Source organism: Acipenser ruthenus, chromosome 1, assembly GCF_902713425.1.
Source record: "Acipenser ruthenus chromosome 1, fAciRut3.2 maternal haplotype, whole genome shotgun sequence".
Lineage (NCBI taxonomy): Eukaryota > Metazoa > Chordata > Actinopteri > Acipenseriformes > Acipenseridae > Acipenser > Acipenser ruthenus.
Window position 1 is genome coordinate 38,872,647 of NC_081189.1, and position 22,388 is coordinate 38,895,034.

Sequence of the window (22,388 nt, forward strand, 5' to 3'; positions counted from 1 at the left end):
CCAGCTTTTTTTTTTCCTTTACAGATAAACGTCATAGCGCATTCAGAAATATTGACACAAGTGTTGTGTATGGAATTGGTGTGACTTAACCAACCAAATCACGTAATCATGTTATGTTTGGATCCAAACAATTATGCGTCGCTCTTGTTGCTGTAGCTGAAAGGGCACTGCGGCCAGAATTTTGAGCCCTGAAACACTGAAAAAAGGCGTGTTGACTGACTCATTGCTACACAGGTTCACTGCTCTTTATCGCCTGATTTTTATTTAAATTGTAAACACATAATGAATCCTCCCAATTGTTTCTTTGCTATTTCTGCCATTTGCTAAATTTAACAAGGTGTGTCTCCAGACAATGTCTTTATGAAACAAACGGTGTGTAGTGACTACATTCTTTACACAGTAAAACGATCAATTTCCTTTAAGGAATGTATAGTTAGAAAAAGGGCTTTTGAGTCCCCCCCCCCAGCGTATTTTTATGCAGACGCCAGGTACTGTTATCCACGCATATTTATATTACAGGACATCCGAGTTTTAATGACAATTAACTTGTTTTGTCAACATGGAAATATACTAGGGAACGCACTTATTGTGACGTCTATATCATTTAAATTATTTGCCTGCAAAAACTTTTTTTTTTATATAAATGCGTGCATGGGATTTGAAACTATAACCTTCAGTTTGCAAGCGTGTTGTGTTATTGTCAGTGCTACACGATTCTGATCTTGAGCTCTGAAAAATGTAGGTTTCTTGTCAGTGTAATGCTCGTTGTGGTCCCTGTTGGCTAGGGGTGGGTTAGAGTACTCAAAATAATTATAATTACTCGAGCACTCATTTATTACTTGAGTATCTCTTCATGAATGTAAGTTCAATATATTGTAGCGACCCGGTCAGTTCAGGTTGGCAGATTTTTATTTCATCTGGTCCAGTGCATTCACGTTATCTGTATTGTTCTGTGGTGGGGCCATACCACTAGTTTCGGTAGTATGGGTGTGTGTGTGTGTGCCGCTGTTGGGTGTGGACAAGAGAGTGACACGGGAATGAAACTTCAGTCCTGTCCTGTCAAAAATGTTCCTTTCCCATCCCATCCCATGAAAGAGTAAACATTTCCAATCCTGTCCCGTCCCGTAACTTTTTTTTTTTTTCTTAATTCCTGTCCTGTCAAAAAAAATCCTGTCCCATCCCGTGATAAACAGAGATCAACTATTTGGAGGTACAGATTTTTGTATTCATGTATAAAATTAGGGTTTATAGGGTTTTGCATTAAATACTACTAGTAATTTGTTTTTAGTTTTTGTTTTTTTCAGAAAAAAATACAGTGCAAGCACAGGGTCTTTATAAGCACAATGTGCAATATAATGATGTAATATATATATTTGGTAATACAAAAACAACTGTTTACAGTTTTGTGCGGCAGTTTCAGTTTCTGAATCGATCACTAAGCAACCCGGCTCAGAGATTTTAGTATGTCAATGCCACAATAAACTGTCGGTGAAATACAATATTACGAACCATTAATTCATTAAAAAAATAAACAACAAAAACATGGTATTGAAATAATATTTCATAAACGTTCAGGGAGTATTCATCATGTATTTATTTATTAAAAATCATAGTATTATACATATCCCTTCAACGTAGCGCCGAAGCAGTACCTCCAAAAAATAGTAGCTGCTACGGCCAAATCGTAGCCTTTGACATCTCTGCATTATGATTAGGGGTAATAATCATAAAAACCAACAATGTGCACATCCTTAATATACTGCACATATGTATATAGAGAGAGAGATCTTAAATACATGCCAGTAGAAATCCACAGCATTCGGTTATTCTGCTAATATCAATAATTCATGTATCAATATTGTTAACTAAACGACTGACGTAACTATACAATTATGGGTAATATGAAATATTTTAAGTAACAATCTGTGTTAAACGTAAGGGTTTTTATTAACTATTCGTGTTGCCAAGACGCTGATTCCCCGCGGCCATCTGCTGTCCCACTGGTCCGTCCGTGTTGGTGTTGTCGGAGTCTGTCCGAGTTTGAACCTTCTGATTCGAAGGCATACGGCTCGAATTGATATGGCAGTCAATCCCTATTTTCTCTCTCTATATCAGATCTATACACTTAAATGTGAATTTTCGACTAATGTGCTGATTACATTTTTCCCGGTTTCAAAACGCTTGAGATGAGTTCTGATGAGGTCGTTTTTTAAAAGGGAAATAAAACAAAAACCGTCAGTGTGAGTATTGTGATTTTTATTTGTGTTTACCTGAGTATTTATACTTCTAAATAATGCAGGAAGATTGTGCTTCACTGATTTTAGTACTCAATTATACGACAAGTTAAAAACTGCAAAGTTCATGAGCAGCACCAAGCAGCACTACATAGAGGCAGAATCGCCAGACACCTGCTTTACCCACCCTGTACCGGTATTGTACACTTATGTGGAAATGTAACTTACCTGTCAAAGTTGTTTTTAAGCTTCTTGGCTTTTGTTTTTCAGGCATATTAAAAGCAGATCAAACTTGCATCAAAAACACAAGCCAAGTTAGTAGAAACAATTGGGGAAACCTTGACCCCCACTGCTTTTACAGTTGTGCCTATTTGCTTTCTGCTGGCCAAGGTTGCCCCAATGGTTTGTTGAAACTTGGCTTGTGTTTTCTCCACTTTAAATGGCCGGGCACTTTTGATAACTTGGAGTTTTTTCAAATTTCCAATGTGTTTTTGTTTCAGATTTAGGATTACATGACAAAACCTGAAAAGGGCCCATAAATATTCCTACCGTATTAAGCTACGATGACTTCAAGGCTATGTTTGCTGTGCTTCATATGTGCTGGCTAGTGTACATCCTATGATGACTTGATTGATGTTCCAAACATAATCTATTGTTTAAGCATCCGCAAACATCCAAATACATTACACTTCAATATCAGGGTTGGCTGATTTTAAATCAAGTCGATTTAAATCAATTTGTTTTATTTAAATCATTGATTTAAATCATTTTTTCATTTACTACCTGTTTTACATAGTATCTCAAGGAAAAGACACAAAGTATGTTTTAAAAACCTTTTATTAACACAAACATCTTAAACTCTTAATGTATGTAAACTAAAACTGTTAGGGCTGTATTCTAATCACAGTGCAAATGAGAGTGCAAGCGCAAATGGCTCTTGCCCCCAATTCTGTGGCGCATAAATGGATTGAAGACATAGACCATAAAAAAAATAAAAATACTGCCCCATTATAGATTGAGAAATTTAGTTTGGTATGTAACTATTCATAAACCACAATTTCCAACATCCTTAAATTTACAGTTTGGAGGTAGTGTAAAGCTAAAATTACGGTACTTACTACAAAATAAATTAAAAAAATTTAAATTAAAAAAATTGCAAACCCTGCACTTCGTAGTTTGTTCATATAGTACGAGAGTAAATCACAAAAAAGTTTCTCAAACCAAATGTATTGTACATATTGTATTCCTCAGTTGTCAAGTATGTGAGTTCTTGTGTACTGCTTATGGTGAAAGGTTTTAAAAGTAAAATCTATATTTTGCATTTGGGATTTGTAATTCCCATCGAAGTATTTATCATATTGAAGATCAAGACAGTGCAGCCATATTTCTAGTCTGTCCCACATACCCATGCCATGCTGTAAGTTGAGAGGTCAAATGCTCCAGTAACCCCGGAAACAGACGGGTGCAATAGCAACAGCCTCTTTGTCATTTAGTGCTTTCCAAAATTGTACACCTACAAATTCATTTATAGTACTGTACTATTGAAATGATAACATTTGTATCATTTCAAATGAGACTATTTCTTAGTTTGTTCTCATTTTTCACAGCCTACACCTGTGGTAAAAAAATTTTTTAAATCCTATCATATCAAATTTCTGTGTGTTACTGCCTTTTTTTTTTTTTTTTTTTTACTGTGACAGTTTTTTATATTTGCAAAAAATGTGTTTGATTTGAGACATTGTTTCACTAACTTGATTCAGGGAACTCTGCTGTGGGAAATCTGCAGTTCAAAACAGTTAATTTGTTTTTTATTTATAGCAATGTAATTATATTAAGGAAGGCCTGAGTTGTTGATTTTACAGCTGAATAAAGTTTGTTAACCAGATTATTAGGGTCAGTATAAGACAGCTATAGAAACTCAGGATAGGGTCACCTTGGCAAAGGCCCCATAATTCACATTTTCAAGGAAAGTACTAGACAAGAGACTTATTGCCTCGTTTCCAATGCATGGTGCTACAGACTTTGGCTGTCCAAATCAAAAGTGCTTTTTTTCCCAAACCTGGCCAACTTCAGAAATTACTGTGCGTCAAAGGTCACTGGGAGACTGTCGGTTCGTATTGCTTTGTTTTAAAGAAACCGGCGGTAACAGATACATTTAACCATAGTCTCATTACAAATAAAAATGAATCTCATTAAGAAGGGAGAGCCAGGTGGTGTTTATCATGAATAAAAAAACAAACAAACAATGCAACGTCAGACTTTTTTGTATTGTGCCAAAGCAGGATGAACATTGTTCAATTTAACAAAGTTCTCTGCTTTCAGTAAAATACTACAAAGCTTAAAGAAAAGCAATAAAGAAAATGTCACAGGCGTTCTTTACCTATATGAAAAAAAAAAAATCGGCTACAATGGGAGCGATTTCCCAGTCCGTTTCTTCTCTATACACACCTCCTGGCTATGTGAGGACGCACTAGGCACTTTGGAGCCATTTGGAGTGAACATTCTATTCTGAGGTCATCATCATCAACATTCTGGAATTTTGTTCAAAAGACTACTTGTTTGTTTTTTATCAACTTCTTAAAGCACAGTTTTTTTGTATTCAGCCGATGAAGGACTTGTAGTCCGAAACGTCCTGATAATTGATTTGTAATCAATTATTCTACCTTTTAAGTACCTGAAATATCCTTTTCTTTTCTTTTTTTCTTTTTTCTTATATATATATATATATATATATATATATATATATATATATATATATATATATATATATATATATATATATATATACACACACATATATACACAGTTGAAACAGAATACACTTTTAAACCATGGAGACGGTAATTTAAACCCTGACTTTTTTTTTTGGCAGTAAATGCACAAAAAACAATCAAATTATCAAATTTAAGTTAATGAATTCAGAGCTTCTGTTAACACACAGATACTCAATCGTTGAGGATTGGCAATTTTATTTGTAATAGACTAGTGAAGAGTAATTCATACTTTTTATAGTGATACAATTTGCACTGTAAGAGCCATTCATAATTTGCAGAGAGGTCTGGAAGTGCGCTTGTAATGATATTATTAGTGTAAATAAAAAGTGTTTTATTGCTGGATAAAGTCTGTTAACCCGATCAATGGGGTCCTTGTAGGATGCATGATTTATTAGCATGCGTTTCATAAAACGCAGCGTAATACTTGTTAATGATTTCTGTTGTGTTGGTGTATATTTATTGTTTGCTTGGAATAGAACATGTTTATTTTAAGAGGAACTTGTGCAAAGGAAATTCTATACAAAGTTGAAGGAACAGTTCTCAACATATAGCCTACGGTAGGTATAAATGTAAGTGACACAAGTTACATATGGACAGACTAACAACTGACAAGTCATCTCCATAAAAGGGTTTGTATAAGATTACCAAAACATTTAAATTGTATTGGATACTGCATCAGTTTAATATTTATTATAATTACTATTTCTTTTTAAATCTAGTCTTCAAGTTAGTTGCACCTTTAGAAGTCCAGAAATATTTCATATTTTGTTCTTGTTTCATGCACTGCGTCAGTGTACTGTATATAGAAGCGATTATTATCCTCCACTAGGTATGTATTCCCTGTAAAGGGCATACAGTGGAGGGATTTGTACATTTCTGTCAAATACAGGTTTGCATCTCTGGACAACCCTTTTCAATTGTTATGAAACTTCTATTACAGTAACATTATTTAGCTTAAGTTATTGAGTGTCAGATTCTAGGGTTATATAAGGGAAGGTCTGTCTGTACATCCATCCTTTTGCATGTGATACTGCCATATCTTACGCTATACTATTCTGTACCGTTGATAAATGTAATGGTCATCAACTCATTGATTTGCTCTGATTTTGAACGTCACTGACATTTTGTTCCTTCTAGTAATATCATAGTTTGTAATTTTCCTATTTACATTACATCTGTCAATATAGTTCACAGCAGGTCTGTAGTTAGGGTTAGGTTTGAATAAGAAAACAAAGCTTTGGATGTACAAATATAACTTATTAATGGATCTAATATGTTGGCAGGTATTTGCATGGTAAATAACAACCAAGATGCTGTTTGTGTTTTTTTTTTTTTTGTTAATTGTGCACCAGTTGCTTCTCATTTGCATAACTCTGGCTTGTATACAGTATGCGGTGTATTATAATATTGTTGTTGTTATTATTTGTTGTTGTTATTATTATTATTATTATTATTATTTATTTCTTAGCAGACGCCCTTATCCAGGGCGACTTACAGTCGTAAACAAAAATACATTTCAAGGATCACAGTACAAGTAATACAATTAAGAGCAAGAAATACAGTGACTTTGGTTCTAGCAAGTACAAGTATGACACAATACGATTCAATAACAGAGCAGATAAGTGTCAGTGATAGTTACATCAGGATATAATTAAATACAAAATGCTATAGATTAAATAACACTTGACAGATTACAGTACTCTAAAGTATATTGTACATGTATTGTCTGAGTAAAAACACATGACTAATCTAAAGCTACAGTATCCCACAATCCATGTTCAATTAAGTAAAATAATCATTCCTGCGTGAATGTTTACTATTCATAGCTTATCTGTATGTTTGAAACCAGACATTGTTGGCTAATAAGTTTGTTTACATTGCCTAAGGTAGTTGTAGCTGCAGGCACCCACGCTTCCTTCCTCAATGAAACTTTCAGGCAACTCTGTGAACTAAGGTGCTCTCCTCCTGCCAGTACCTGCGGTCATGTGAAAGGGACACAACTCCGTATAGTGTTCAGTCCTTCTGTCTGCTCCGGAAGTGTAGACTTATGTCAAGATTGATGCATATAGGGTTCACTTCTGAGGCAGATCCTTGTGGTCATCAGTTATCTCCAACTGCAGAGCTGAGGGGATATACTGGAGGTAGGCATACATACTTTTCATGAAATTTTTTGCACAACAGAGAACTGCTTGTGAAACAACTTTTAGCGCAAGTTAGTATTATAATCTGGGTGTGCACGGGAGCTGCCTGTCTGTCTGATTCTTTCATGTATCAAGATGGAACTTACTACGGACAATATACAGAAGAGGTTGTCTGTCTGGCTGGCTGGCTGGCTGTGTGTCACATGTATATGTTTTTACATACAGAACCACTTATCCAGTTATGATGACAAGGACTTTTTTTCGTTGTCAAAATCTGGTGGTATATGGAGGCACCCAGTCTGTCTGTATGTCACAAGTTTTTACATTACTATCTATAGAAATGCTTATTCATTTGTAATGAAACGTGCTCTTGACAGAGTATCAGAGTATTGTGGTATTGTGAAGTACTGTATGTCCAACTTACATTTTTACATGTGTATACAGGTCATTGTGATCTACTTTTTTTTTTAATGTTGTTAATGACTCCAGGGGTATGCAATTGGTATCGGCCGATGCTTGGGACAAGATTTGTGTGAGGGACAAGAAGTCCTATGTTCGTTCTGTTGCTAGAAAGACACTCCGGTTATATTTCTTGAGAGCCACGCAAGTTTCTGAAAACTGAATTGTGGAAGTCTAGCACCTACACAAATGTTTTTAAGTGTTTAGTCCCACCCCTATCACTTCTGATTGGCTGGCTGTAGAAGCAGCTGATCTTCTATTGGTTACAAAGAAACTGAGATTTTTTTTTTTTTTTTAGGTTTAAACACTTTTTTTTTACTAGATTTGAACAGAAGTGATATTAGTTCTTTATTGGACATGCACAATCCATTGATTTTGTGAAACTATTAAAACATGAAAATTGACAAATATGTTTATAATGATATAAATTAAATGCTTATAAATGAGATTATCTGTACAATATTTTATAAAAAAAAAAAAATAGACTAAATCTCATGGCAATGTATTTATGTATTAATTCATTATTTTTCAGTGAGAGTAGTGGAGGGAAAGAATGTTGCCCCCCCCCCCCCCCCCATAAAAAAAGACATCAGTATGAAACCAGGATCACCCTGCTGCAGCAGTGTTCCAGTTAGCCATCATGGGACAAGGTGTTAGATGAGGAAAAAAGCTGTAAAATGTTGTACACTGTTGTACAAGTATATAATGGAAATAAACACAAGAAATATATTTAATCTTTGCAGAATTTGATGGAGCCTACTGTAAATATTGCTTGCATTTTGGAAGAAAAACAGTAAAAATATGCAGAGAAACTTGACAGGTTATACACATCCCTTTTTTTCAGTTACAAAACTGGAAAGTCAAGAAAAATCGGAATTCCACAAAGCAGCAGTAATAGTTGGCAATAATATTGTATCTGTACAAACTAAAACACCTGTACATCAGGAGTTGGATTCTGCTTATAGAGAAATGGGGGGAAAAAAACAGGCAGAAGCCGAGTCCCCTCAACAGCCCAGCAAGTGCGGTAAAAATTGTATTACAGCACACCCTGGAGTGGGTTATTTCGCTTATAAAATGGCTTTTTTTTTTTTTTTTTTTTATAAATTACACAAACTAGCTTTTTTAAGGAAAAAATTTGACATGTATTATGTATTAGTATTATGTAGTCCCTGAAATACATATTTTGTACTTTATTTGCCATAAACATTACATTGACCATTCCCATTTATAGTAACATTTCCGAGATAAAATGGCACTTGGGAATTGAAAGCAGACTGATTTCCCACATCTGTGGGAGGATTCACGCAACAGCTAAACAGTGCACTGGTACTTGACATCAAGGGAGGAGCTTCCAAGTTTTTTTTTTTTGTTTTGTTTTTGTTTTGTTTTTTTGTGTGTGTGTGTGTGTAGGACATGATCCTGCTCAGGTTTTGCGGTATTCGAGAAGCTGACTAATAATTTCAGAGGCTGTTTTCACATCGATGGCCGGTAACCAGCATAATTTCCCTAGATTTGTAAACCAGCATTAGATGATATGTGGACTAAACGACTTTGTTTAAAAGCCCAATGGAAGAGAGCAGGAGAGATTTTAATTTTGTTTTCAATATGTTTCTGAAATCTGTGTCTAATTTAAACATAGCATACTCACTAGTCAGTTTTATAAGGCGATATTTAGTTTAAGTATATGCTGCTGCTGCATTTGTATTCGGGTGGACAAATCACTGTGTGGTAGACCGATGGGCTACCAAAAGGTAAACTATGTTTGCCCACCACAAATTTTGGTAGCCCACATTTTTCAGTAAATAAACCTTTCCATTTAACGCTACGCACCATTAAAAAAAAATGTAGACAGATACAATTGTAAGCTTCAGAAAAGAAATCAGACATCACTTCTGAGGGCCACTAATAAATGTTCTGTTACTATTTTTACCAAACAATAACAAGCTAATAATAGTTTCCTTATATAAAATGTAGGGAATTGTGTTTGACCGCATCATTTGCATTATTTTCCCAGAGTTTATCAGTCCTGGGGACTCAGTCTGGGTTTTTGATCCAACCAATATCTCATCATTAGTTTTAAAATATCCACTGCGTAACAAATTAAACAATCATGTTCTGGGTCCTAAATGGACTGTGGGAATTATGCATTTGTAGTAGTAGTGTTTTTATTTTTCCTAACCTGTGCCATTTATAGAATCTTGCCCCACCTTTTACCAGTCTTAATTAGATAAACAGTTTCATACCGTTTCTTTTATATTTTTAAATATTCATAAAAAATATCTGTAAAACACACAAATATAAAAATGATTAGTTAATTTCTTTACCCTGTGCACTCACTCTCACAGTATCCACTGTGCATTATCAGTAACTTAACTCAAAATGCATTACTAAAACAAATGCATTATTATTATACAATCAATATACAGCAGTACCGTACAAATAAACTTAGTGTCAGAATATGAACATGAGCACGGCCTTCTGCTGACTTAATAAAAACAACAAAAACGGTATACATTTAAAATAGTACAAATGCATTGCACACTTAATAAAGACATTACCATGTGAGGGGGCTCCCTCATTACCATTAGCTAATTGTTCAGTTGGAAATAAAAAAATAAAATAATGCACATTTATTAACTTTCTACTGTGCTCGAGCTGCAGTGCCCCTGCACCTCGGTAACACTGATAGCCTCTGAGGGTACGGTGTTCTCTCCTGTTTATCAATTTGTTCTATATATATTGTATATGTATATTATCTCAGCCATAACTCCAGTAAAATATAGTAGCCTACTGTATACTTGTAATCACTATATACCGCTGGCGCCATTCTAGTAAAGTATAAAGCAAATTCCCTGCTCTGATTGGTTTATCTGTCATATCACTGATCTTGCAAGCAACTAATGTGCGATTTTAAAAAGAAAAAAAAGTCATGAATCTTAAGGCATGAACCAATCACGATCGGATTCGCTGGTTACTAGCTACCAACTGAGTAGGCGTGTACTAAACGGGAAGTAAACTGAGCTGGTTTATCAGTCTGTCTGTCAGGACTACCGATTTGTCTGCCCTTGGTATTACATGCTGAGTGAGACTTTCGTGGTGATTTCTCAGATGGCTTTTGAATAAAGTGTTACTGCTACTGCTTACCTCAGAGTTTTCTTTGTTCTGTTCTCTGACTAAATACCACAGTATATTTGCCATTTTTTATGTAATTCTTAGTGACAGATGAAAAAAACATTGTTTGTTGGGTGATTTAAATGCTGTTTCAGTTGTATGTTGACATTTTTACCTACAGAAACACTGTTTAGGTAATTGTTACTGTTAAGGTGTAGTAATATTAATAGATCAGGTAAGTAAGTTGGTCTATAATATCATAACTGAGTGGTAAGAATTGTCATGTGATCTTGTTAAGCCAATCGCAGCACTTAATTTATCCAAGCCATTTTATAATTGTTGATGAGGTGGGGTCACAGGGAACCTTTTGTGTATCTTGAAGAATCCCTTGGACAAAAAGTTTTTTTCAAAAATTGCACAGCCCTGGACTCTATACTTAAAGTATACATCCACTGCAAGGGATGTTGCTGACATGCACAATTCAGCTTAATGCCGTTTTAAAAATGTTTGTACAGGATATGTTTTTTTTATTTGTGTGTTTTAAAAGACCAGGTGTACAAGTGGTTTTGTCATGAAGTGACAATAAGATGTGCAGATGTTACTACTAGAGCATTAAATACATTTCAGTTAAGCTGCTGTAGTCTTAATTATACACATGTGCAGAGTATAATGTAGGAAAATAAGTCCTAAAAAAAGATATTTAGTACAGTCAACCCTCTTTATACTGCCTGGTAAGGGCCATGGGCAAAAACGGGCAATAAGCGAGGGTGGTGTTTATAGTGAGGGTCAAAAAAATAAATAACAAACACAAACCCACAACCTTCTATGTTTGCAGTAAATTCAAACATTTTATTTTTTTAGTTGTACAATTACTGTATCTCCAGACCATTTTAATAAAACATTAATCTTTTTTAAAACTACAGTACTAGTTCTTAACACAACAGTAGGTCTGCTATTGACGTTTTATCATTTTTTCCCATCTGTATGAAACATACATGGTTACTTTTGAGGAATTAAGATAAACACTCTATTTATGCCATCTATTTATTTTGCAAAGCAATTTAAGCTCAACAGCATTCTTTTTTTAGCACTTAGAAAAAATTGACTGTACAAGCAAACACTTTGTCAGCCTTCATTTGTGCAAAACTTGCATGTAAACAAACAAACCTCTTACCATACTTTTTTTTTTTTTGTACTGTGGTTTCTAAGTCACTTATTTTATACTGCGTCAAGCCTTTTCCAGGTTAAACAAATCGACCCGTTCCATCAAAGTAAGCCATTTGTTTTTATCCATTGCAATGTCTCCAATTGTCCTTCGATTAACAGTATGCCTCACTGAGGCGACAAAATATTTGCAATGCCTTGCTTTCTTATTTTCAGATGGATACATGCAGATTTGTTTCTTTTGCTCTGGTGTTAAATGTAGGGTTGACTCGCCATTTTGTACTTTCTGTTTTGCTTTGGGAGTGGGAGTGTTGACATTTGGTATGAACGTTCAGTTAACAACGAATTAGGAAAGCAAGTCAAAGGTTAACTGCATAACTTTGTTATAATTGGCCATGATTATTTTGCTGGCGCTACAATGAGGGAAACTACAATGCTTATATATTATAACGAGTAAAAATAGCACTAGCAGTTTTTATATTGGTGACATTTGTTCAGAGAGAATAGCTGGTGGTATGCGAGGGTGGCGTTATAAAGGGGAGCGGTATAACGCGGGACAACTGTATTTGCATTCTAATTTACCCATTGTCATACACAAGGTGCTTTTGACTGTCTCTTTTTTCTATGCGTCTCAGAACAGCCTGTTGAAGTGTTGTGGGCGAAGTGCTGGGGTTTGTTTTTGTTTCGGTTCTCAGGTTCAGGACACCTGCACATAATGAAAGCAAAACATTGCATTTTTTAAATAACAATCATGCTGTTTGAGAGGAAACTTTAAAAATCATTCCAAACATCATTTTATTTCACATTACTTCGTAGATACAAGATTCAATTAATCTAAGTTATTTGAATTTAAAAATTTCAAAAGTCTTGAAATAAAATTTTTAAAAAATATGGTGGTTTAGTTGTTACTTTCAAGGCTGTGTTTTATTTTGACATTGGCATGTGCAGAAGAGGAAGTTTTTACTTTTAGGTTTCACTTTCACTGTAGTGTTATGGTCATAAGTATTGGCTGGGTGTGTATTTCTGAACTCATTTACAGACAGTATATGCATGCTTTGGCTGTTGTAGTTCTAATAACTTTTTTCCAGGAGACATGGGGCAGAAAGTAACCGTTCTCCAATATCAAGTTTTGTTGGCTTTTTTATTACTATTTTTTATCGAAGAAAAAAATATTTTAGACAAAGCTACTGTACTGAATGTCCTTGTAGTTTTCGTTTTGCAAATTGTTATTTTCAGGGGGTGGGTCACATATCCAGAAAATATGCTTACCAGTTATTAGTTGTAAATATTATTTTCACTTGTTACGGATTAACCCCCTTATGTCTGGATATTTTAAATACTGTAAGAGTCTAAACTGTATATTTGTTCAGGATAAGCAGGATGACAAACTTTATTTGTCTGTTTCATCTCAGTTGGAGCTGGCTGTTATGGTGTTAGGTTCATGCTGTTGGTTTGAAGTGCTTTATACAGTAATCTGTCGTGTATCCGCCTGTCACATATCCACCCTAACTGTTTATCAGCCATGATCAAACTCTTAAGCAAAATGCTGCTGGAAAGCGAAAGCAAGTTGTGCTTACAATTTAGTGTTTTTTTTTTTTCATAAACCTATGCATTTTGCTACTGTGTAACTTACCTGACCATTAATGTTAGTGTACACAGCATGACATCAATAGGGTTTTTTGTGTAAATGTATATTGTAAATAGTGTTGTAATTAATTAATGAAGTACCTGATGCTCCAGGGTGAGCCTGCCTTCTGTGTGTGATTACCAGGTGTGTCTTACCAGGTGTGTCTAATCAGCAGGTAGGTGTATTCCAGCAGGGCGTCACATAGAAAAAGGTTCCATTTATTCGCCTCGGGGCTGCTGCAAAGCCAACTGGGCTAAAAAAAGCTGAAATTTGCCGACTACATGTGTGTGTGAGTGAGAACTAGGGTTGGATACCGAAGAGTGAGTAAGGAAGTCGAAACAGCCGGGCGAGTTGCCAGAGTCACTCAGCAGCGAGTACACAGACCCATACGGCAGGTGGCTACCCTGTCACATTAATACCCTGTATCTTTCTAAGCAAGGGATTTAGGGGAGCTCCCTAATAAAAGTTGAATCTCAAAACAATAATTGTGTGAATATAGTAATTGTAGGTATTTTAAAAATGATTAATTTATCCAACTTTTTACATATCCACCCTTATTCTGGTCCCACTGCAGTCTGATCTGCGATGGACTACTGTATTTTCAATGTTATGGAAACTTTCATTTTGACCTTTTTGACTTTAAGATGTCTGAAATGTTGTGGTTTTAGTGCCTGGATGATAATGACCTATTGCTTTTTAGATATTGACTTCATACTCAGTACACAACTTTATTCTATGATTTTCAAAGTAAAATTATATGGTGGGAATTTTATTTTGCACAATTGTAGTGACCATGACTTTGACCTCATTTTGCAGTCATTTAACTTCACTTTTTTTTAAAATTCTGTGTTGCGTTATTAATTCATGTGTAATTACTGGTACCCTAAAGCATGGCCCATATGTAATACTTTGTTTTATTTTTTTGTTTGTTTGGATTCACTGGTACAGTGTAGAAGGGAACTGCATTTACTTTACAGTGTGTAGTACCCCAACAGGAACCGTATTTTAAAGTCAAAACATTAATTAATATTGGGTGTACTAGATTTAGCATATGACTGCATTTTTAATGACCTACACAATCGACAATTGTGTATATACATGTATATGTATCTATACATATGAACTACACAATCAACAATCGTATATATACATATTTAAGTCGCCCCTGAATTTGTCACACCCCCAAACACGGACAAAAGAAAAAAAGATAAAAAATTCTAAGTCACATTTAACCCTTTTAATGAAAAAAACACAATAAGTAACAGTTAAATTACCTTAATTTCTAGGTGCCGGCAGGGAACACTGTGTCACTGTACATTAAAGCAACAGAGTATGTCACCTACTATATTACAAATGCAAATGAGAAGAAAATATGTACAGTACTTTCAGGATTGAACGACAGTCATTGCAGTTTGTTAGCTGGGAAAGGGTAAATCACCTTGAACTTTATTTCAGTCTTCTTTATTGTCCTTGTTTGTTTAATTTGGCCAATTTAGTGCAAGACAGACGTGTAGTTCATTTTCGGTTTGAGTTAGGACTTTGGAGTTTACACTAGTGCGGTTCCCGTAGTTAAACCAGGCACAGACCATAATAACAGTGAGTAAGTTAGAGAATCATAGAGCGATGGAGAATCCGACATTAAGCAGTACATACCTTAGTGTTCCTGTTTCTTGTGTGCCTCCAGATAGAGAAAGAAAGATATATAAATAAATGATTGTTCATTTTGAAGCCTGACCCACATTGATCATTTCAACAAGTACTATACTGGTAATATTATAGTATTTCATAGCCTTTCGATTGTGTCTTCATCTTCTGACACATCTCAGGTGCCGCAGTTTCTCTTTTCTTCAGCAAACAAAATTACTTATTTTAAAAGCTGCATCAAAAAATGTTTATGAAGTTCGCTGTGCAGCCATTTTAATATACCGGTACAGTACCGAGAGTAATTACTGTAGTGGGCACCAGAATAATTGACATGTGCAAATGTATATTGGTACCCTAACTAAAAACCTCAAATCCAAGTTGCTCCCCCCAAATTTGAACATTCATTCTGGCCACAAAAGTGCTATTTAAATTTGTGTAAATACGGTATATATATCTATACTGAACTTACCACTTATATTTGAGCATCAAAAGAAACGTATCACTTATATTTGGATAAAATTCATTAGATGTGATCGAAAAATGACAAACTCTGTTTTAGAGCAGGTGCAGTGACTTTTTATTGTGCTGATTTAACAAATGACATGACAAAAATGCTGCAAAATGATCTGTCGATCTTGGGCAGGTGTGACTCTTGGTCTCCCAGTTCGTGGCCTGTCATTGACAGAGTGTATCTGGTTATACCGTCTCGCCAGGTTTGAAATTGCTGGCTGTGAGCACCCAGGATGGCGAGCCACAGTACGCTGCCCAAGTCTAGCCTCCAACATGCTGATTGCACGAAGGCACTGCTCTCTTGACAGATCTGGCATATTGTTTTTTTTTCTGTGATTTTCTTTATTGCTTTGTTATAATAGTGACTTATTTTGATGCTCGAGATAGATAGATAGATCCCACCCTCAATTTGAGAAAACAATAAAACATCAAATATGCATTTACAAAGATACAACCTCAGTTACGCATATGGAGGCAGTTTGCAGCCGTCTGCTGTCACACAGAGCATTATAGTTATGTGCTGCTTCTCATTTCCAGTTGTTATTAGTCATACCTGTACGCACTTCCAATCTGTCCAAGCTGGTACTGTTTTTTAGAACGGAGCCTAATGCTGAAATTCTAAAAGCTTCTCTTTGAATTCCTCAGGAATCTAATGACGCTTCTTTGAAAATGGCTGCTTGTATATTCCATTGCTTGGCATTCATCTTTTGCCACAAGTTTGTCATACAACTTTTCATATTTTTCTATGAAGAGGTTAATTGTGCAATCAGAACCTAATTTGTTAATTGATTATCACATGCACATTTATCGATAAACAATGCATCAACAACATTTTATTTTTCACAATCAAGAACAAATATTAGGATTATTATCAGAAGATCCAATAACTAAAAATGCATGATAGTTAAAGGGCAAGGCAAATGAGAACACTTTATTATGTCCCTTTAACCCTTTAAGTACCATGATCATGTAAACACGATCGTTCTGAAGTATCATTCTGGGCCTGAGATTGGGTAAATACAATAAACGCACTTAATTTCACTTACTGGGACACTCACTTTAGTCATGTGATGTCACTGATACATTTTCAAGCACCACGCAGATACTAAACATCACAGGAACTTGTTTTTTAAAAAAAAACAAAAAAAAAAAAAAAAACACTGTAAATCCGATGTATTTGGCTTAATTATATTGGAACATTTATTTGGTCTTGTGTTTTTTAATGTTTTTTTACAACATTTATACATATCAAAAACGAGTGGATATAAGCAGATAATGTTTCAAGAAATCTTTTTTTTTTTATTTATTACCAATTTAATAATAGAATGAAGAGCGATTAATTTTATTTATAAATACTACTTTTGAGAAAATAAATCTAATAGTGACCATTATTGCTTATAAAGACCCTGAGAATGAACGTTTATTATGGCATTTCAATCACTGGTGAAACAATGTCTTGTAATTTGCCCAAACATCAATATTTTTCAACAAAACTTTCACAAAGTATTGCAAGGTCACTTAGGTCATAGAATAACATGTTTTTATATATGTATCTCTAAGCAGAATACATAACAATAAATAAATAAATATTGTGTTGAAAAAAAAATTCAATGTTTTTATGGTTTATCAAGTACAGTACACCCTCACTATAACGCCCTTCATTATAACGAACCTGGCCCTGGATCCTGGATCCAAATAAAAAAATAAAAGATAATAAACACACACTGTCAACTCTTGTCTTAATAAAAAGCGTGCGCTGTGTAACTATGCCTACGAAACGAAAATCCTTATGTTACAACAAAGCTGGAAACTATATTGATTTTTTGAAAAAGGTGTAACGCAGGCATGTCTCTGTCCTGAATATAAGTTGTGAAAACGCACTTGTGTTTTTTGGCTTGTTCAGCAACCATGCGGCAAAGGAAAATTGATTAAAGAAAAAGAAGAAATTGGGGATCTGATGAACTTTTCATGTCGGTTTGATTTGGAATAAAAGCTCAGTTTGGGATTCTTGCATGTTGGATTAGGATTTGGTGCACTTTGAAATGATTCATGTAAGGTTCATTTTGAATAAAAGTTCAGCATCAAGTCAGGAGTTTTGCTTTTTTTTACTGCGTTTTAATTCTTAAATGAATAGGATTAAACAAAGGCAATCTCATCTCATTAACTTATTCCAGCAGTTTATCCTTCATTTTGATTGATTGTCCTTTCATTATAACAAACCCCTCGATATAACGAACAAAAGGCTTGGGCCCCAACAGGTTTGTTGTAGTGAGGGTGTACTCTACATTATAATGTTCCCCAAAGTGTTCTGAAAAAAAGGACACCAAGTCCAAGATTCTACTGTGAAAAATAGATTTTTAGTGAATTTTTATAGATCTGGGGGCGCACCCCACTGAAAAACGCTTGGTCCTTAAAGGGTTAATACTTTTAATAATGATAATATAAATAGAATACTATTTATTTAAGAGAAGGCATTTCGATCTGAATATATACTTGTTAATTAACATTACAAGGGTGGTGCAGTGCTTAGAACTGCTGCCTCGGGTCTGTGTGTGGAGTTTGCATGTTTTCCTCGTGTCCACGTTGGTTTTCTCCGGGTACTCCTGTTTCCTCCCATTGTCCAAAGATATGCTGGCTAGGTGGATTGGCCTCTCTAAATAGCCCCTTAGTTGTCCTGCGATGGACTGGCGTCACACCCAGGGTGTAGTCCTGCCTTGCGCCCTGTGTCTGCCAGGTTAGGCTCCGGCTCACCTCGACCCTGTATAGGATTAAGTGGTTACAGATAATGGATGGATAGAATTAACATTACTGTTAACATTTCATGTCAAAAGCATTTTCCATCTACACAAAATCCAATAAATTGTCAAACCTTTGTTGTCCTCCCTTTCCTTTACCTCAATTACCAGTTTTGTGTCAGATTATTCAGTTAAAATAAATTGAATAAATAAAAATTGTGTGCCTTTTTCATTTTTAAATCAGCAAAATGTAAATAAAATATTTAACTGATGTAACTTGTCCAACGCGATTCCAAAGACCAGTCTGTATCCTTGCAATGCGCTGAAGTTGGCAACCTAACATGCTAACACGAATATAAGAGCATAACGACATAATCAATGTTTTAATGCAGACTGGCAATGGGAGACTTCCGACTCCACGCTAATTTGATGCATCGATTCAACAATATGTAATCGAAGCTCAAGAAATTTAAGGGCGATTGGGCAATAATTGATGCATCAGTTGCTTGTTGCATCTCTAGAAGAGATAAAGAATTTTTCCATGCTGAACTGACCTGTAATTTTAACCAAGCTGTACAATGAAATGCATGCAATTGCTGCAGTAGAAATCACACTTCAATATTATGATTAAAAAATAAGTATGAAAAACATTTATAGATGTCTACTGTAATTTGTATTCAGGCTTATTACAGAGTTTAGATGAAGTGCCATATTCTTTTCAAGATCATCCTGGCTGACACAGAACAAGATATTTCATATGTGTTCAGTTGTCAATTTTGTAATAATTCTAAATAATACCAGTTTTTTTTTATTTTTATATGACATCCTTTGTATGGTACTTCTATATGAAGATCCATTTTTCATGCAGCTCAGTTTCATTGTTTTCATTGCTAACTTTTAGCCCAGGTTTTCTATTTCTTTTTTTATTTTTTTGGATAAAGCTGCATGGATCTGATCTTGGTTCACTGCTTAAGAACTGTTAGTTTTTGTTACTTTAAATTTGGAAATAAAATTGCATCACTGCTAACCTTTGTAAATGTGCATGTTTCAGTATTAATTGTAAAGACTGTAGAACTTTTAAATTGTTTTGTCTGTATGGATTTGCTGCATGTGAACAGTTCTGCTACTGCAGCATGCTATTTTGTGTTAATAATTAAAAGGCCAACATCTCTAAGTGTACATTTCAGTCTGTCATTTGGTTTTAGATTTTTGGGTGATATTAGAAAACCACCACACAACAAGCAATTAATCAAGGAGAATGTTTTTCTGTCTCATGTCAGGGAAATGTTGTGCATGTGCTGATGTCCAGGAACTTAAGCCTTGCTGCTCAGATGGACAGCAGAGGGAGCCATGTAGTTTACTGCAGTTCCATGGAACAGTGTGTTTGGTTTCATCAACTTATTACTTTTAGTGATTTCATTGCTTTTTAATTGTTTCATTGTCATGTATGAAACATGTACAGTACAGTACCCTTCAACAAATATTGGGACACATTAAATAGACAACTGAGGGATCTTATGCAGACCTTATTCAAATAAATAAATAAAAATGCAACCCCCCAAAAATGTTCTGCAATGGATTTGGGTAATTTTACTTTGAATGTTTTATTTTGATGTAGGCCTAGTTTGTTCTACAAAAAATGCAGATGTTCTGTGGTGTTTTTTTTTTTTTTTTTCCTGTTAAACAAAGGGTGTGGTTTTAATAGGTGATGGTCAGGAAACGTGTTGGAAAACGAGTTCACACACCTGCCTTCATCTTGACTTTTGTCAGAACAGCGTGGCTTTGGCAGTTGTGCTTTGTTCTGCAAGAAAGTGGTAGAATTTGTTGGTTGGCTATAATTGAAATTCTACATGCATTGAAAGCTTTTGTTTTTCAGTTACTGGTAGCATAATTCTGAGTTATTATTTAATAATCATTGTAGATATATATATATATATATATAATGTATAAGGCCTGAAATACTGCACAATTATTTAATTAATACAATGAACTTCTGCTTTTAAGATACTTTGAATAATCTGCACTTTAGACTACTGTACAAGACCTTGATAGAGGGTTATGTTTTTCAATTTAGCAACTTAGTATTGCTGTTTGAACTGCAGTTATACCTAGTTCTAGCCTTTGCTGTGCACCCCTGATCAATTCCAACAAAATGCTCAGCATTACAGGAAATTCTACAGCTTTAACTTTGATATGGCTATTTCCAGAGCCGCTTGGGACATTGTTCAATGAATTATATTATTTACAGCTCAGTTCAATCTACATCATTTTATTTAATCTCAGCACTTGATTATAATAATACTATTGTTGAATATCAATAGATGCTCCAGTGACATACTGGACTGGGTCTTCCCATAGGGCTTTGTTGTATTCACCTAAGATTTTAGAGGGAGTGGAGTTTACCAAAATAATGAGAATTTATCTTTGTGCATTTTCCCCCTAATTGTTTTCATTTGAACACAAACCCTTATGCCTTATTAATTATCTGTTTTCCATGGATATTGTTAGTTTTGGGCTGTTTTCAGAGAGCTCTGGAATATCAGCAAGTGTGGGATTATTTCCATAGTGACTATACAAAAAGTTTGAATGTTTCTTCATTACCAAGCAATTCTACAAGAAAAAAATGCAAGAACACCAGGTAGTATATATTGCATGATAGTTAAACATTCTAAGAACGGACATTAACTTGCTACGGTATCTATCATTAACTCCTTGCTAAACAACACTGACCAAACATCAGTTTTCACATGATTGGGTTTAAAGTCTGGAATGAGATGCAGTGGCAGAGTAATGGTAGCTGCCTTGTATTCTGTAGAATGAGTGTCATAACCCATAATGTTTATGTGTGATAACCTTGAATCTGGATGGCTTGTTTGTGCACTGAAAAACATCCTTGTTACACCCAAAATTTCATTAAGACCAGGCAGAATAAAAAGTGATTATATATATATATATATATATAATATAAAGCCTCTCGAACTTGGGAACTTGACTCCATGTGTTTGCAATTTAGTTGGATTGTTTGCTGTCTTCTTTCAGGACCCCTTGGATAAGCGATATTGATAATTCTGGTTTACTATAGTTTAAAGGCTTCAAGTGCCTAAAATAACATTTGATTTTCTCTGCCCTAGAGTTTTATGCTGCTATTTTTTCTGGTGGAGATGACTAAAAGGAATCAACGAATCAAAGAAACCAGCTTTGATTACCTCCTACTCAGTTGTTAATTGATTCATGGAGCGAGTTGCTAATAGTTTTTTTTTTTTTTTTTTAATTCTTTTTAGCGCTTGGGAGATGTGAAGCAACGTTAGCTGGTGACGAGACTGAGCTATCTGTGCATAGACACGATCACCGCACAACTTCAGGATGAATGGGGATATGCCTCATGTTCCCATCACCACTCTCGCTGGGATCGCTAGCCTCACAGACTGTAAGTACACATGGTTTACGGAGCATTACATTGCTGTTAAATGTATATAAGAAATATCTGAACCTGTTCCAGAAACTCTTTTGTTGGTTTTAGACAGATTATGTCAAATACTGGTAATTTTTTCCGCTAGAAGTTGAACATATTTAGTTTCCCCAAGTGATTTTAATGGTGGTGAAAGTTTATTTTGTTGAAGACATGAAAATATACATGAAAAACCTTTATTGATTTCCCGGTGAGGTTTTTGTTTCACTCTGCAAACACGGCTAAACAAAGGGATTATGGATACACTATCTGGATGCTCTTCCGACTGGCTGTCCTTTTATTTGAAGCGACATGGAATATGGTTGCAGTTGGCGTGATATCTGGTACCCCTGTTGAATTAAAGAACATTGGCACTGAGGAGTTACAACAATAATTGTAGTGATAACATATTTTGAAGTTGATGTTGAAAAAGCTTTGAAGGAAGTGGACACCAAGGACTTTAAACTGGATAACATTTAACTGGGACATATTTCAAAAAGGATTTACAGTACAAGCAATTTTGCTTTTTATTGTTTTTCAT

The 22,388-nt window shown here is 35.0% G+C and overlaps 1 protein-coding gene across 7 annotated transcripts in view; it reads left to right on the plus strand.

Moving 5' to 3' along the window:
- The window catches only part of LOC117421088 (nipped-B-like protein), a 101,299-nt gene that overhangs the window by 15,554 nt on the left and 63,357 nt on the right, over nucleotides 1–22,388 (plus strand). For all 7 annotated transcript variants that reach the window (XM_059024926.1, XM_059024936.1, XM_059024942.1 and 4 more), the window contains exon 2: nucleotides 21,681–21,826. In XM_059024926.1, coding sequence (XP_058880909.1) covers nucleotides 21,763–21,826 — 64 coding nt within the window. In that variant the 5' untranslated portion in view covers nucleotides 21,681–21,762. The remainder of the gene's footprint in view (nucleotides 1–21,680; nucleotides 21,827–22,388) is intronic.